We start from the raw sequence: 14,698 nt of genomic DNA, 5'->3' as shown, positions 1-14,698 counted from the left end.
CTGCAAGGAAGGAAGGTGAGCATTATTCCAAAGAAGCAGGTTGCATAACTGGTTAATTCACGTCAACTCAAAGAGCTCCGAGGGCTGGAAAAAGTGTGTGTGTTCAGTCGTTCAGTTGTGTCCAACTCTTTGGGATGCTATGGATCCTTTGGACAATAGCCCACCAGGCTCCTCTGTCCATGGGATTCTCCAGGCAAGAATACTGGAGTGGGTTTCCATTTCCTTGTCCAAGAGATCTTTCCAACCCAGGGATTGAACCCGAGTCTCCTGCATCTCCTGTATTGCATGCTGATTCTTTACCATTCCTCCACCTGGGAACCTACACTTAATTATGTCACATAAACACAGCCGACAGATTCTTCACCCCTGGAACATAGGCTGAAAATAAAAACCTGCTCCAATAAAAAGCTGGCCAATGAAAAGATCTGTCCCTGTGGTAGAAAGGGCAGAAAGTTATATGCAGGCTGAGATGAAGGTAAGGAAAAATAAGACCACTCCAGATTTTTCTCAAAGTTATGGAGTTGAACATGTAAATTCATAATAACAAAATTAAGAAATTCATAGTAGATGATATTTTGCTCTGTGCTGAGACAGAGGAAGCTTTTTCACGAGCCTCAGAAGATTTCTTAAACTTTCTGGCAGGCTGTGGTTACAAGGCATCAAGAGAAAAGGCTCAGCTTTGTCAACAATCTGTTAGATATCTGGGCCTAATCATATCAGAAGGGACTAGGGCCATAGGCCCTGAGAGAATTAAACCTACACTAAACCATCCCCTATCTATGACTTTAAGACAATTGAGGGGATTTTTGGGAATCACAGGCTAGTGTCTGGGCTATGGGGAACTTGCCCGGCCTTTATATAAACTTATAGCTGAAACTCAGCATGCCCAAACTGACAAACTGGTTTGGTCTCCAGATACTCAAAAGGCTTTTAAGGTTCTTCAGACTGCTCTCCTGCAAGCTCCGGCTTTGAGTTTGCCCACAGGGTCAGAATTTAACTTGTTTGTCACTGAAAGAAAAGGTAGGGCCTTGGGAGTTTTGACACAACCCCGAGGGCCTCACCAGCAACCTATTGCTTATCTAAGCAAAGAATTAGATGTAATTGCACGTGGGTGGCCCCACTGCCTAACAGTAATTGGAGCCACGGCTTTATTAGCACCTGAAGCTTTAAAAATAGTGGATGAAACCTTACTGTACTGACTTCTCATGATGTGAGTGGAATCTTGAATTCTAAGGTTAATATTTGGATGACAGACAGTAGGCTTCTTAAATATCAGTCACTGTTGTTAGAAGGACCAGTAACTAAGCTTAAAGTTTGTGGAAATTTAAATCCTGCTACTTTCCTTCCTGAGAAGGAAAATGAAACACCTGATCACGATTGTTCCCAATTCCTAACTTTAAACTATGCAGCTCGGGAGGATCTAATGGATACCCCATTAGGCAATCCCGACATGGAAATATTTGCAGATGGCAGTTCTTTTGTTCGGGATGGAAAGCGTTATCCTGTGGAGACTGCTGAACAGGTTTTAGAAGCAAAATATGTTTCAGACGGGTCTGATAATCTATGAGAGCCTACTTCTGCTGACTCCAGAAATCCTGAGTCTGATGTTTGATCCTCAAGACAATGCCTTCCTGTCCTGGGCTCACTCCTATGCTGCATTCCACAATCGGTCTAACTGCTGGGTCTGTGGAGCACTCCCCTCTTCATCAGTGAAAGGCGTCCCATGGTGGACATCTCCACTTCAAGGAAAGGACTTTCTCCAAGTCTGCAAATACCTTCAACAATCACATGTGATGCCTCTTCTTAAACTGATGACATCTAAAGAACACTAAGATGGACTGATGTAACTATGGGCATAATGTGACTTTTCATTTTGATTTTAACTTGGTTTAATGACTATTTTGCCTTACATCTGTAACTGTATAATGGGGTTTTCTAAAAGTCTAAAAGCTTTTAAGTTACAAATGGTTGACCAAGCTCCTATGAGTGCCACAGCCTCCTCCAACTATTACTTGGGGCCCCTGGATCAGACATCCTCACTATGAGGATTAGGAGAATATGTTGCCTCACGAATTCAGGGACAACGCCCCTGTCAGCTCGGAAGAAGTTATGGAATGAGAACGACACCCCTTTTCCCTAGGCAACATAATTCTCCTAAAAGAAAAGGGGGGAATGAGAGAGCCATTTTCTAGGCAGGTTGATAAGAAGTCTAGGGGTCCCCAAGGAGAGAGAGGTCTGGGATATTCAAGGAGAAAGAAAGGACAAACTTTTTTACTTTTTTTCCTCTACATTCCTTAGGATTATATAACAATAATGTATCCTGCCTGAGGACAGTCTTTGGATTAAACCCTCTGGCTAATTCTGTTATTTTAAAACATAAATTATGGGAGTAGGTCTGGTCTTTACAAGGATGTATCCTGCCTGAGGACAATCTTTGGATTAAACCTTCTGGCCAACTCTGTTATCTTAAAATGTAAATTATGGGAGTAGGTCTGATGAGGTCTTTACAACCTCCAGACATTCTTTGGATTCATTGGAGAGTATATAACTCCATTGCTAACACTAGCAAAGGGGGTACTTTTTTGCCCACTTCTGATGCCTATGTCAGAAGCTTTCTCTATCCCCTTTATACTTTAATAAAACTTTATTACACACACAAAAGAAATTCATAATCAAATAAAGGTATAACTGAATGAATAAACTAATGATGAAAAGTGATGAATTAATTCTTCAGTGCCTTTTAAACAGTCTCACTGGACTAAGAAAAGAACATTTTATACTACTCAGAGCTTTAAAGTTTATTAAGCATTTTAAGATGAAAAGAGCTTATCCTTTAAATGAATTCTAATCACTTAAACTAGACATGGTCCATTAGTAAACTTCATATAAAGCTGAAGTCATCTCCTAACCATCTGCAAGGGTCAGTCTAAGAATTAAATAAGAAAATAGATGAAAAGAGCTTAAACTAGTGCCTGGCACGTAGTAGACACCTGCAGAGAGGTAACTTAAGTCTTGATATCACCCTGGGTAGTGGGGTGTAAACTATAGTTGATAACTCAGGTCAGCCGAGCATTCCAAATGATCACAGCACACGTGAAATCTTCTGAAATTTGCAGAAAGGAGGGGAATTCTTTTCACTCACCAGCTGAGAATGCAGATACATCCCCGTACTGAAGACCCTGGGACCCCCCCCCCCCCCAACCAGCGCCCCCAGGGTGACTCAACGGCTCATAAGCACTTCCATCTCCAATACTGATGGAGGGTCACAGACTTCCTCCAGGAACGTGCTGGGAAAGACCTGACTAAAGATCACATATCAGCTAATGAAACCCAACTCTCTGGACAGGGAGTGGCCAGGGGGCTTTGTGACATCGCCGCCTTGGGCCCCCACCTCCCCATCCCTGAGCTGGGCGTCACTCACCAGAAATGGCCAGCTGCTGGATCTTAAACTGCAGGTTGATCGTGGGGTTCTCATCCGGTTTGGAAGCTCCGGCCTGGAGACTCATGGTTCCCTTCAAACTTGGGAGCTTCTGGGGATTTATTTTTCCTACATCCCAAGATAGCATCTCCAAAGAGAGAAAAAAGAAGGAAGTTATGGTGGAAACTGCATCTGAGATGCCTGAGCTCAGAGACCTGTTTCACTGTGTTCTTATGACCTCCTGGGGGTTTCCCAGAAGAGAATGCTACTTGTTACTGTGAATTATCTCAGTGCCCTCAACCACGTCCCTTTGGTCAAGCTCGCCTTTCCACAAGCCAGAAAGGGGTACTGCAGAGCTCTTGCTGTTTTGAACATGGGCAACTTGAGCCCCCTGCGTATTCTCCTACCTTGGTGACTGGGTCAAACGTGTGTGTCCCCTGAGACGGCGTGAGGCTCATGTTCAGGACGCCTCTGGGCATCTGGCTGGCGACGGTCACCCCCTCTATGGTCTTCCCCATGGTCTGCTTAGGCCCCACGGTTATTTCAAAGCGGCCGAGCGAGCTACTGTCCCGGAAGCTGATGTTATGTTTAACGTACACTGGAATCGCCACCAGGCTGGAAAAGAGAGGAGACGAAAAGCCCACATCGTCAACGTTTGGAAAGACGCCACTTTTCCCTTTCCTGCTCTGCCAGCAGCTTTTTCTCCCTCACCTCCTCCCTAGTCTTACAGAGCATGCAGAGAAAAACCCTCTGGACGCCTTGGATCGTTTTCTTTCTGTGAATCCAAGATGTCGACTAGTGAGTCAACTAACCCATCTAATGACTCTTAGAATGATAGCAACAAAACCAAAGACTCTGAGAAAAAGGCACGGCAAACAGAAATCACATTTCCCTGTTTTAACGTTTTGCATGTGACTGATAATTACTTGCACTTGGGAGACTAACATTCATACCTCATGGGGCTTTTACAAATTCATGACAGCGCTTTTAACTTGACTTGATCCTTACAAAAACCCCTAAGGGATGGGGTCGGCATCTCTGTCAGAACAGAGAAACTACAGGGTGATACTAAACTTGCAACCATCCTTGGCGTCTGTGAAGTACTACTTCCTGGGGCCAGCACGACCCTACAGGTTTTCCCTTGATGACTCATTTAATCCTCACTGTGAGTATGAGGCAGGCATTGCTTCTGTCCTGATGTCATTAATACTGATGTCCTTATACTTAACCGAGGTTAACTATTCAGTAACTTGCCAAGGTCACGTATCATCAGTACTGCAGGTGGGGCTTAAGTACGGGCAGTCTGATTCCAGAGCCTTTGCTCTCAAGCACTCAGACGTTTCCCCAAATTATTTATTCCGAATCCCACAGGAAGGCCTCAGTGGCTGAGAGGTCCAAAGCTCTCTTCAGTCTACACATCTGCTCTACGCCTTCCCCCAAAAGGACTCAAGAGCCCACAGTAAAGAGAATGCTCACGACCCCAAATGACTGAATCGTATGGTTCTTCACAGTACCATTCACTGCTTTTTGGGCCAGTGAAAGGGATTGAAATACGGGTGTTCTCAGATTCCAATCTGAGGAAAAAAACATTCCTGTTTAGGCACACAGTAATAACAAAACAAACAGCAGCAAACGTAATGAGCACTTATTTTGTGCGGAAGCCACTATTTAGAGTTTCTTATGTAACCCTCATAACAAGGCACCTTTACTATTTTCAAGTTACTTATTACTTTACTGTTGATGTTTAGTCAGTCGTGTCCGACTCTTTTGTGACCCCGTGGGCTGTAGCCCGCCAGGCTTCTCTGTCCATGGGATTTCCCAGGCAAGAATGCTGGAGTGGGTGGCCATTTCCTTCTCCAGGGGGTCTTCCGGACCCAGGGATTGAACCTGCGTCTCCTGCATTGGCAGGTAGATTCTTTTCCATTGAGCCACCACGGAAGCCCCTTACTTCATTACGTGTTACTTTCATTACTTCAGCTTTCCTAGATAAGGGAACAGACATGGAAAGGAAAAACAACTCACCTGACGTTACCTTATTAGTTACCTGGAGCCCAGGTAACTCCAGAGCCTGAGATCTCCATCGCTGTGGATACTGTTTCCAAACCACGCACGCACGCACACACGCACGCACACACGCACGCATGCACGCACTCCACCCTCAGGTACGTGAGCCGCTTACTTCTGCGCGCTGACGTGGTAGGAGAGCAGGCGGAAGTTGCCGTCCGGGGGGATGAAAGAGAGGATGCGCTCCGACTCCCAGCGCTTGAAGCGGACGCAGGGGTGGAAGCTGACGTCGTCCAGCAGCCTGGGGTTCTGGGCAACACCAAGCAACAGCCACAGGTGGGAATTAGAACCACGCGTCTTTCAGGAAAGTAACTTAGGCGCTGCTTTCACGAAAACACATGCACACATTCTGCTGTTACTCAGGGCAATCCAAGGCCGCCCGTGAGCTTTGCTGCTGGCCCTGACCATCCCTTCCGGTTCCCTCCTCTCCTGCCGCTCTGTCTTTCCAGAAGCATCTAATTTCCCAGGGACTAGTTCTCCGGCCCAGGATTTTACCATGAAGGAAAGGGTCAGGTCGGGCATTCCGGTCAGCTTGACGCAGGCGTCGATCACCCCCTGGATCTCGGCAGTGATGGTAGACCCTGAGACGGGATGAGACAGGAAGAAAGTGAGACCCTCTGTGTCCTTCCCAACTAACTTAACTTCTCCCTCCCTCCTTAGCTCTCTCTTCCCCTCCCATCCCATTTCCTTCCTTCCTTCCTCCCCCTCCCCCATTCTTCCTTCTGTCCATCCATCCATCCGAATCATCTACCCAATCCATCTGTCCTCGCAGACCTTTATCCACTGCGCAGCAAATACAGGGCACTCTGATGAAGCAGCGGGGATAAAGACTGGTGAGACTGTTAGCCCGGAGGAGCCTTCAGTCTAGTGCCAGAATCAAACACAACACTGCTATCCTGACCAATGGTTCAGAACACTGAATTCACATCAGAAACTGCTCTCCCTGCAGGAACCAAGGGCTTCCCTTGTGGCTTAGCTGGTAAGGAGTCCGCCTGCAATGCAGGAGGTCTGGGTTCGATCCCTGGGTTGGGAAGATCCCCTGGAGAAGGGAAAGGCTACCCACTCCGGTATTCTGGCCTGGAGAATTCCATGGACAGTATATTCACTTCACGGGCCCCCAAGGAGCTCTGATGCCAAATGGAACTGACACTTTGGTCTTCAGTTCACAGGCTCTCTCTACTGCAGCCCCTGCAACCACTTCTTTCTTTTAAGTGTTCCTTTCTCTTAACCCCTCCTATTTTCTGGTTTTCTTGCTCTTCTTCTCCTGGTATAATCACACTGAAATTTGTTCATCTTTTCTATTACTGATGGACATTTGGGGGCCTTTCCAGTTAGAGGATAATATGAAAAGCTGCTGTGCCTACTTGGTTTTAAAGCCTCATCAGTTACTTTTCTTTCTTTATGTGTCTCAGTCCAGTCATCCTGAGATACTTAATTTCCCAACAATATTTCACTCTTCTTAAAAGTGTTTGCACCTGCTTTGCTCCCAGATCCATGCAGCCTGTACTAACTCCTACTCAATCTACTGATGAAGCATTCGTGAGCTTTATACTAGGTAAGGGTGGGAGGGGACCTCTCTTTTTCCCTTTCTCGCCCCCTCACTAGACTTTCAGAAGCTTCCTGCAGCCACAGGCTCCGTCTTAGTCACCATCACATGCCCACCACCTGGTGCTCAGCTACAGCATCATGGATTCTCCGTAAGCACTTGCTGGATAAATGAGTTTGCTCATGTGAAGAGAACTTTCTGTAAATTTCCACACTCTAAGGACTTGTAGTTGTGTTAACCTCTCTGAATGGACAGAAAAGAAGACGACTCTCTGAATTTTGTGATTAAACTTCAGTTCTGCCCCGACAACTGAGAGTCAAATACTTCCAAAAGGAAATCTCATCAACAAGAGATCAGTTTGTTACCTTTCCACTTGAGAGGGTAAAACCACTGAAAATGTGAGCCCAGCACGGGTCTGCATCATGCTTTTCTATGGCTTTTTTTCAGCGCTGTTGAGGTACAGTCAACAAATATAAAAAACTGTACACAGTTAAGGTGAATGACTTGATGTGTTAATACACATACACCCTGTGAAGTGATCACCATGATGAAGCTAACACGTCCATCACCTCACACAGTTCATTGGGTTTTTGTGGTGACAGCCCTTAAAACTTTCCCTTTGAGTAAATTTCAAGTAGACAATATACTTGTGAGGTGACAGATAATTTAATAAATAAATAAATTGTGATAATTTAACTAGCTGGGGGGGTAATCCTTTCACAATGTATGTGTAAATCAAATCAGCATAATGAACATTCCGAATGCCTTACAATTTTGTCAGTTACACTCAATAACATGGAAAAGAAAGTACATGGCGGTAGTCACCATGCTGTGCACTAAATCTCCAGAACTTCTTCATCATGCAGAACTGAAGCTTGGCACCTTTCACCAACCTCTCCCCATTCCCATCCTCCCCACTCCTGGTGAAGTGGAAGTTGCTCACTCGTGTCCGACTCTGCGACCCCATGGACTGTAGCCCACCAGGCTCCTCTGTCCATGGAATTCTCCAGGCCAGAATACTGGAGTGGGTAGCCTTTCCCTTCTCCAGGGGATCTTCCCAACCCAGGGATTGAACCCAGGTCTAGCCACCTTCTACTGTCTGCTTCTATGGACCTGACTGTTGAAGATTCCACATATAAAGTGAGCCCGGCCACTGGTCCGCAGGTTTTTCTACATGAGATCACGCCACGTTTGTCTTTCTGCATTCAGCTTCCTTCACCCAGCATCACATCCCCCAGGTTCACTTGTGTTTTCACAGATGGCAGGATTTACTTCTTCACATGGCCGAGTGATATTCCTGTGTGTGAGGATATCTGCCTCACATCTTCATCCATCAGCCATCAACAGACACTTTGTTTCCGAGTCTTGGCTACTGCCAACAATGCGCTGTGAACACGGGGGGTGCACACATCTCTCCGAGATACTAATTTCATTTCCTTTGGATCTAGACCCAGGAGTGGGACTGCTGGATTATTAGGGAGTTTCAGTTTTTTCAGGCACCTCCATACTCTTTCTGAAGGAAAGTTACATGGCTCAAAATAGCCTGGAGTTAAAACTCCCCTCCAGGTCCTCCCCACCATTCTATGCAAAAGAATAGAACTCTCAAAATAAAAGAATTCTCACCCAAAGGAAAAAATGGACCTTACGCCCAGCTCCCAGCTGGTCCAGCCTCTGGCTGATCTCCAAAATTCCTTGCCCCAGTCGTTTAAGACATAACTACTCTGAACAACCTTGGAGAAGAACAGGCCCCCTTGAGACGGTAACTTTCTACATACATGCCTATATATACTTACTCTTTTCTTGGATTAGCGCGACAGATTGCTAATCTGACTGCTGCCCCTTCTCACCTCATTAAAGGTGATCTGTTCCTGTAAAGTGCTGGTCTTGTTCTTTTTCTGAACCTCGGCTTCTCCACCTCCCTTACCTTACAGCTTCCACAGTGGCTGCACCAATTTACATTTCTCCCAGCAAGTGCACAGGGTTCCCCTTTCTCCACATCATTGCTGACACTTGCTGTGTCTTTTGTCTTTTTGATATGAAGTGGTTCTGACTTGCTTTTCCCCGATGACTGGTGACACTGAGCACCTTTTCATTTACCTGCTGGCCATTCGTATGGCTTTTCTGAAGTATGTCTCTTCGGATCCTTTGCGTGCTAAGTCGCTTCAGTCATCTGGCTCTTTGCGACCCCATGGACTGTAGCCCACCAGGCTCCTCTGTCCATGGGATTCTCCAGGCAAGAACACTGGAGTGGGTTGCCACGTCCTTCTCCAGGGGATCTTCCTGACCCAGGGATTGAACCCATGTCTCTTAAGTCTCCTGCATTGGCAGCCGGGTTCTTTACCACTAGTGCTGCTTTCAGATCCTTTGCCCACTTTTTTAGTCAGATTATCTGGTTTTTTTTTTGCTATTGAATTGTATAAGTTCCTCGTGTATTTTGGATATTAACCTCTTACCTGACATATGGTTTGCGTATATTTCCTCTCATCCGTAAGCTGTCTTTCTCCTCTGACTGGTTCCTTTCTTGTATGGAGGATTTTATTTTGATACAATCCTATTGGTCTATTTTTCCTTTTGAAGCCTTTGCTTTTGGGACCATATCTTGAAAAAAAAAAAAAAAAAACTATTGCCCAGACCAGCGTCAAGAAGGTCTGTTCCTATGTTTTCTACTAGTAGGTTTATGGTTCCAGGTCTTACATTTAGGCCCTTAATATGCTGTGAGTTGACTTTTGTGTGTGGCGTGAGATTAAGGGTGATTTTATTCTTCTACATGTGAACATCCAGTTTTCCCAACACCAGCCCCTGCAGAGACTAGCCTTTCCCCATCGCGTGTTCTTGGCACGCCTGTTGAAGACCCGTTGACAGATTTATTGCGGAGCCTTCTATTCTGCTTCACTGGTGTATATGTCTATTTTTATGACCTCACCATAAGTTGTTTTTCATATTTGTTTGTTAGTTTTGGCTGCACTGGGTCTTCACTGCTGCATGCAGACTTGTCTCCAGCTGTGGCGAGCAGGGGCTACTCTCCAGTCACGATGCATGGGCTTCTCATCACACAGCTTCTCTTGTTGTGGAGCGCAGGCTCCAGGCGTGCAGGCTTCAGTAGTTGCAGCACATGGGCTCAGCAGTTTTGGCCTGAGGGCTTAGTTGCCCCTCAGCAGGTGGGACCTTCCGGGACTGAGGATCGAACCCATGTCCCCTGCACTGGCAGGTGGATTCTTAACTGCTGGACCACTAGGGAAGTCCACCTTACAGTTTTGATTACCAAATGTTATAATATATTGTGAAATCTAGAATTGTGACATCTCCAGCTTCTTTCTTGCTCAAGACCGCTTTGGCTAGTTGAGGTCTTTGTGGTTCCATATGAGTTTTGTTTTTTTCTATTTCTATAAAGAATGCCATTGAGATACTGGTGTGGACAGCATTTGGGATTTTGATGAGGATGTCTTTGCATATTTCAAACATTTTAACAATACTAATTCTCCCAATCCATGAAAATATATCATCTTTCCATTTATCTGTTCTTAATTTCCTCCATCAACACTTTGTAATTTTCAGGGTATAAGTATCTTTGGTTAAGTTTATTCCTAAGTATTTTATTCCTTTTGTTGCTATTGTAAATGGGATTGTTTTCTCAGTTCCCTTTTCAGATAGTTCATTGTCTGTGTATAGAAACATCACTGATTTTTATATGTTGATTTTGTATCCTGCAACTGTATTACATTTATTAGTTCTCACAGTGTTAGGCTGGAGTCTTTAGAGTTTCTACATGTATGATCACATCATCTACATCATGATATTTCAGTCCAGTCCTAATACACAATGCTTGACAAAGCAGACACTAAGTTAAATGAATGACCTTAAATGGGGGATAATTCTGATAACTAGTGAGCACTGTCTGAAAGGGGCCTCTATTTTCACAGTTCTGTAAACTGGCTGAAAGCACCAACCTGATTTGTCAATGATGGCATCAATCTCTTCAATCACATCAAAATAGGCCTCATTGTTGGTGTATTTCACCCCCGTTCGTCGCCAAGGTACCACGGACAGCTGCCCAGTGGGAAGCTGGTCGCCCACGTTGGTGCTTCCTGAGACAATATTGTAATTAGATGTAACCAATTACCTAATAACCAGAGAACATATCCCTAAAAGTTTCTATTCATCCACTATTTACATGCTTGCTTGAAGAATTTTTCCAAAATAGTGATTATAGTTTTCCCAACTTCTATCTTGGTAACCTAGTCCATTTAAAAAGCCTGTCCCCAGTTGGTGTGTCTGCTCAGGCAGAATACAGGTTAAAAAGTTACCCGAGAAACAGATATCATATCATTTTGGTTTTGAAAGTAACCTGAACTTGGTCTCTCAAATTGCCCAATAGCTTGCAGCTTAAATAATGCATTGGCTTTCAGTAGGGACATTAATCTACACATTGATATAAAAATTTCATGGGTAAAAACAGCATTATAACTCATTTTAAAAAATTCCACCTGTCCATACATTATCCATCTCACCAAAGAAGATAAAAAGATATATATACACTGTATGTTAAAAATGTTTATGAGCTTATTTCATGTTCTTTGTGCTTTTCTGTATTTCTGACCTTCTACAATAATCATGTGCTTCTTCTGTAATCAGGAAGAAACAAGATTATTATTATTAAAGATTCGGTTATTTTATTTTTTGGCTGTGCTGGGTCTTCCCTGCAGTGCATGGGCTTCTCATTGCAATGGCTTCTTGCTGCAGAGCACAGGCTCTAGGGCACGCAGGCTCAGCAGTTCTGGGGCATGGTCTTAGTTGTTCCGGGGCATGTGGAATCTTCCCAGCCCAGGGGTCTAACCGGTGTCCCTTGCATTGCAAGGCACATTTTAAACCACTGGACCATAAGGGGAGCCCAGGGGAAATTCCTTTTAAAAGGAGAAGAGTTTATTGTGTCATTGAAATCAGAATATTTTCTACACACACAAAAAAATTTTATTTCAGGTTATACTAAAGACTACAAAGAACAAAATGAAAAGCACCTGGACATTTGAGATCCCCCAAAACAAGCACTCGAAACGGGCACAACCCAGGACCAAGCCACACCCAGGATGGCGGCCACCACCCGTGGGGCCCCTCTAGTACCTGTGATGGTGTTGACAACGGTCCGAAGGATAGTGGGCGGCTTTATCAGCTCTTTGAGGATGTTGGACTCAGTAGCCAATGGAAAGCCATTGTCAAGCATCTCTTCCAGCACCTCATAAACCACGACCACGTTGTCTTTTATCACTGGTTCTGAACAGACTCCAAAATAATCCTGATGCAAACACAGTACATGGATACATTTATCACTCAGAGACTGCGATGGGTGAAGGAACGCACTCAGAGATTATCGAGTCCTGTCCACGTGTGTTTACGCAGCGTTTCTGGGACCTTCTTCCACAATAAGGGGATGAAGCATAACCCTGGTTCTCTTAGGCAGCCCAGTTTGGTGGAAAGAAAACTAGACTGGATTATAACACAAGTATCACTAATAACTTCTTTCATATACTAAAGTGAGTCATTTAATCCCTTTGGGTTAGTTTCTTTAACTAATATGAAGAATACAAAACTGAGTCTAGACTATTACGTGGTTTTGAACATGAATTTGAAAGAACCATGTGAAATGATAATACCTGATACAGTGTTCACTGGGCCCCAAAATTTTTTAACTCTTACTGTTGTGCTATTAACTCTTAATGTTGTGCTCAACATTCATGGAGCAAGTAAGAACTGAGAGAGAAATGAAATGAGGGGTGTGAGCTAGCACACCAGAAAATCTCTTTGGATCACCCTTTTTCTAAGATGCTAGGATTCTAATAACACTTTGTCCCTTTATTAAGAAAGGCTAAACTTAGACACTAAATTGTCTGGGTTGTGGGAAAAGCACTGAATTCCAAATCAGAAGGCCTGGGTAATAGTCTTAATTGTCACCTACTAGATTAATTCATGCTAACTAATTAGGACTTGAGATCTCTAGTAGTATAATCTGGATAATACCATGCGTGGACGCACAGGGTTCTAACAACGAAGCATGATGGATTAAATGAGAACATGTGTGAAAGTGCTTTGTAAACTATAAAGCACCATATAAACTGTGGTGCACCTGATGAAATGATGCAGAGAGGAAGGCCTGTAGGCACTCGGCGTGCCCTTCTCGACAAGGTCAGTGCTTCTGCTGCTGGGCCTCTCAGACGGTCAGACAGTCCTCTAAGAATTCATCCTCTGATGGGAAATGCACCCTTTTTAAGCATGTCCATTCTGTTCATGGGCAGTGCTGATCCTTAGAAAGTCCTTTCTTTGGCTAAACTGAACCCTGCTTCCTAGATGTGCCTTACAGAACAAGTTTACGTAACAGCCCCTCAGTGATCAGAGGGCCAGGACATTTGCCTTCAGTTTTTCTTCTCAGGGCCAGACTCCCCGTCTGGTCCTGCTCCTGTTCATGCTACCATAAGGTTTCTAGACTGTTTCACTTTCTTGCCATTTCTTTGAATTTGTCCTAATTTTCTAATAGTCTCCTCAAATGATGACATCCAAAACTGAACACAGACTCCAGAGGTGACCTAAATTACATCAGAATGATGTCAACTATCAGACACATTCCAATAACCAAGAGCACTTAGGAGTCAGCAATGTGTTTCTACAACAAAAATATTTTTTTCTTTAAAAAATGAAGATTGAAGGGGGGAAAAAAGCTACACATGTCCTTCTCATGAGTGATTTCATTTTGAAAAATAAAACTCCTCACTTGAGAAAATGGAATCCTCTAAAATTGTCAGTGAGAATGTAAAATTGGTACAGCCACTACAGAGAACAGAATGGCAGGACCTTAAAAAGTAAAACTAGAACTACCATATGATCCAGCAATCCCATGCCTGGGCATATACCCAAACAGAACTGTAATTCAAAAAAGACACATGCACCCCTATGTTTATAGTAGCACTATTCACAACGGTCGCCACATGGAAGCAACCTAAGTATCCATCAACAGGTGACTGGATAAAGATGTGGTACATCTATACAATGGAATACCACTGAGCCATAGAAAAAAGAACTGAATAAGGCCATTTGCAGCCACATGGATAGACCCAGACCTTATCATACTAAGTGAAATAAGTCAGACAGAGAAAGACAAATATCACATGATGTCACTTATACTGGAGAAGGAAATGGCAACCCACCCCAGTGTTCTTGCCTGGAGAATCCCATGGACAGAGGAGCCTGGTAGGTTACAGTCCATGGGGTTGCAAGAGTCGGACACAACTTATTAGTGACTAAACCATCACTTATATGTGGAATCTTAAATACAACACAAATGAACTTATCTATAAAACAAAAACAGATTCACAGACATAGAGAACAGACTAGAGGGGAGGTGAGCTGTGAGAGAGGTGGATTTGGGGGTTGGGATCAGCAGATACAAACTACTACATAGAGAATGGATAAACAACACGGTCCTACTGTATAGCCCAGGGAACTATTAATATATTCAATATCTTGTGATAAACCATAGTGGAAAACTATGAAAAAATGTGCATACACACACGCACACACACACACACACATATATAAAACTGAATTCACTTTGCTATACAGCAGAAATTAACATGCTGCAAATCAACTATACGTCAATAAAATAAATTTTTAAAAACACCTCC

The 14,698-nt window shown here is 44.0% G+C and overlaps 1 protein-coding gene and 1 long non-coding RNA gene across 6 annotated transcripts in view; one reads left to right on the top strand and one right to left on the bottom strand.

Annotated features, from left to right (window-relative positions):
- Window positions 1–14,698, bottom strand: part of AP3M2 (adaptor related protein complex 3 subunit mu 2) — a 33,583-nt gene that overhangs the window by 14,514 nt on the left and 4,371 nt on the right. For all 5 annotated transcript variants that reach the window (XM_070459742.1, XM_070459738.1, XM_070459741.1 and 2 more), the window contains exons 3-8: window positions 12,147–12,318; window positions 10,976–11,113; window positions 5,978–6,063; window positions 5,598–5,731; window positions 3,826–4,033; window positions 3,422–3,566 (exon numbers count right to left, since the gene is read on the bottom strand). In XM_070459742.1, coding sequence (XP_070315843.1) covers window positions 3,422–3,566; window positions 3,826–4,033; window positions 5,598–5,731; window positions 5,978–6,063; window positions 10,976–11,113; window positions 12,147–12,318 — 883 coding nt within the window. The remainder of the gene's footprint in view (window positions 1–3,421; window positions 3,567–3,825; window positions 4,034–5,597; window positions 5,732–5,977; window positions 6,064–10,975; window positions 11,114–12,146; window positions 12,319–14,698) is intronic.
- Window positions 5,668–10,614, top strand: LOC139032559 (uncharacterized). The gene is made up of 3 exons (XR_011485081.1): window positions 5,668–5,758; window positions 5,932–6,461; window positions 7,088–10,614. It is a non-coding gene; the product is annotated as an uncharacterized lncRNA (long non-coding RNA).

The sequence above is a fragment of the Odocoileus virginianus genome, chromosome 32 (assembly GCF_023699985.2).
Source record: "Odocoileus virginianus isolate 20LAN1187 ecotype Illinois chromosome 32, Ovbor_1.2, whole genome shotgun sequence".
In the NCBI taxonomy this organism is placed as follows: Eukaryota; Metazoa; Chordata; class Mammalia; order Artiodactyla; family Cervidae; genus Odocoileus; species Odocoileus virginianus.
This window is presented reverse-complemented; position numbering and strand designations above follow the sequence as displayed.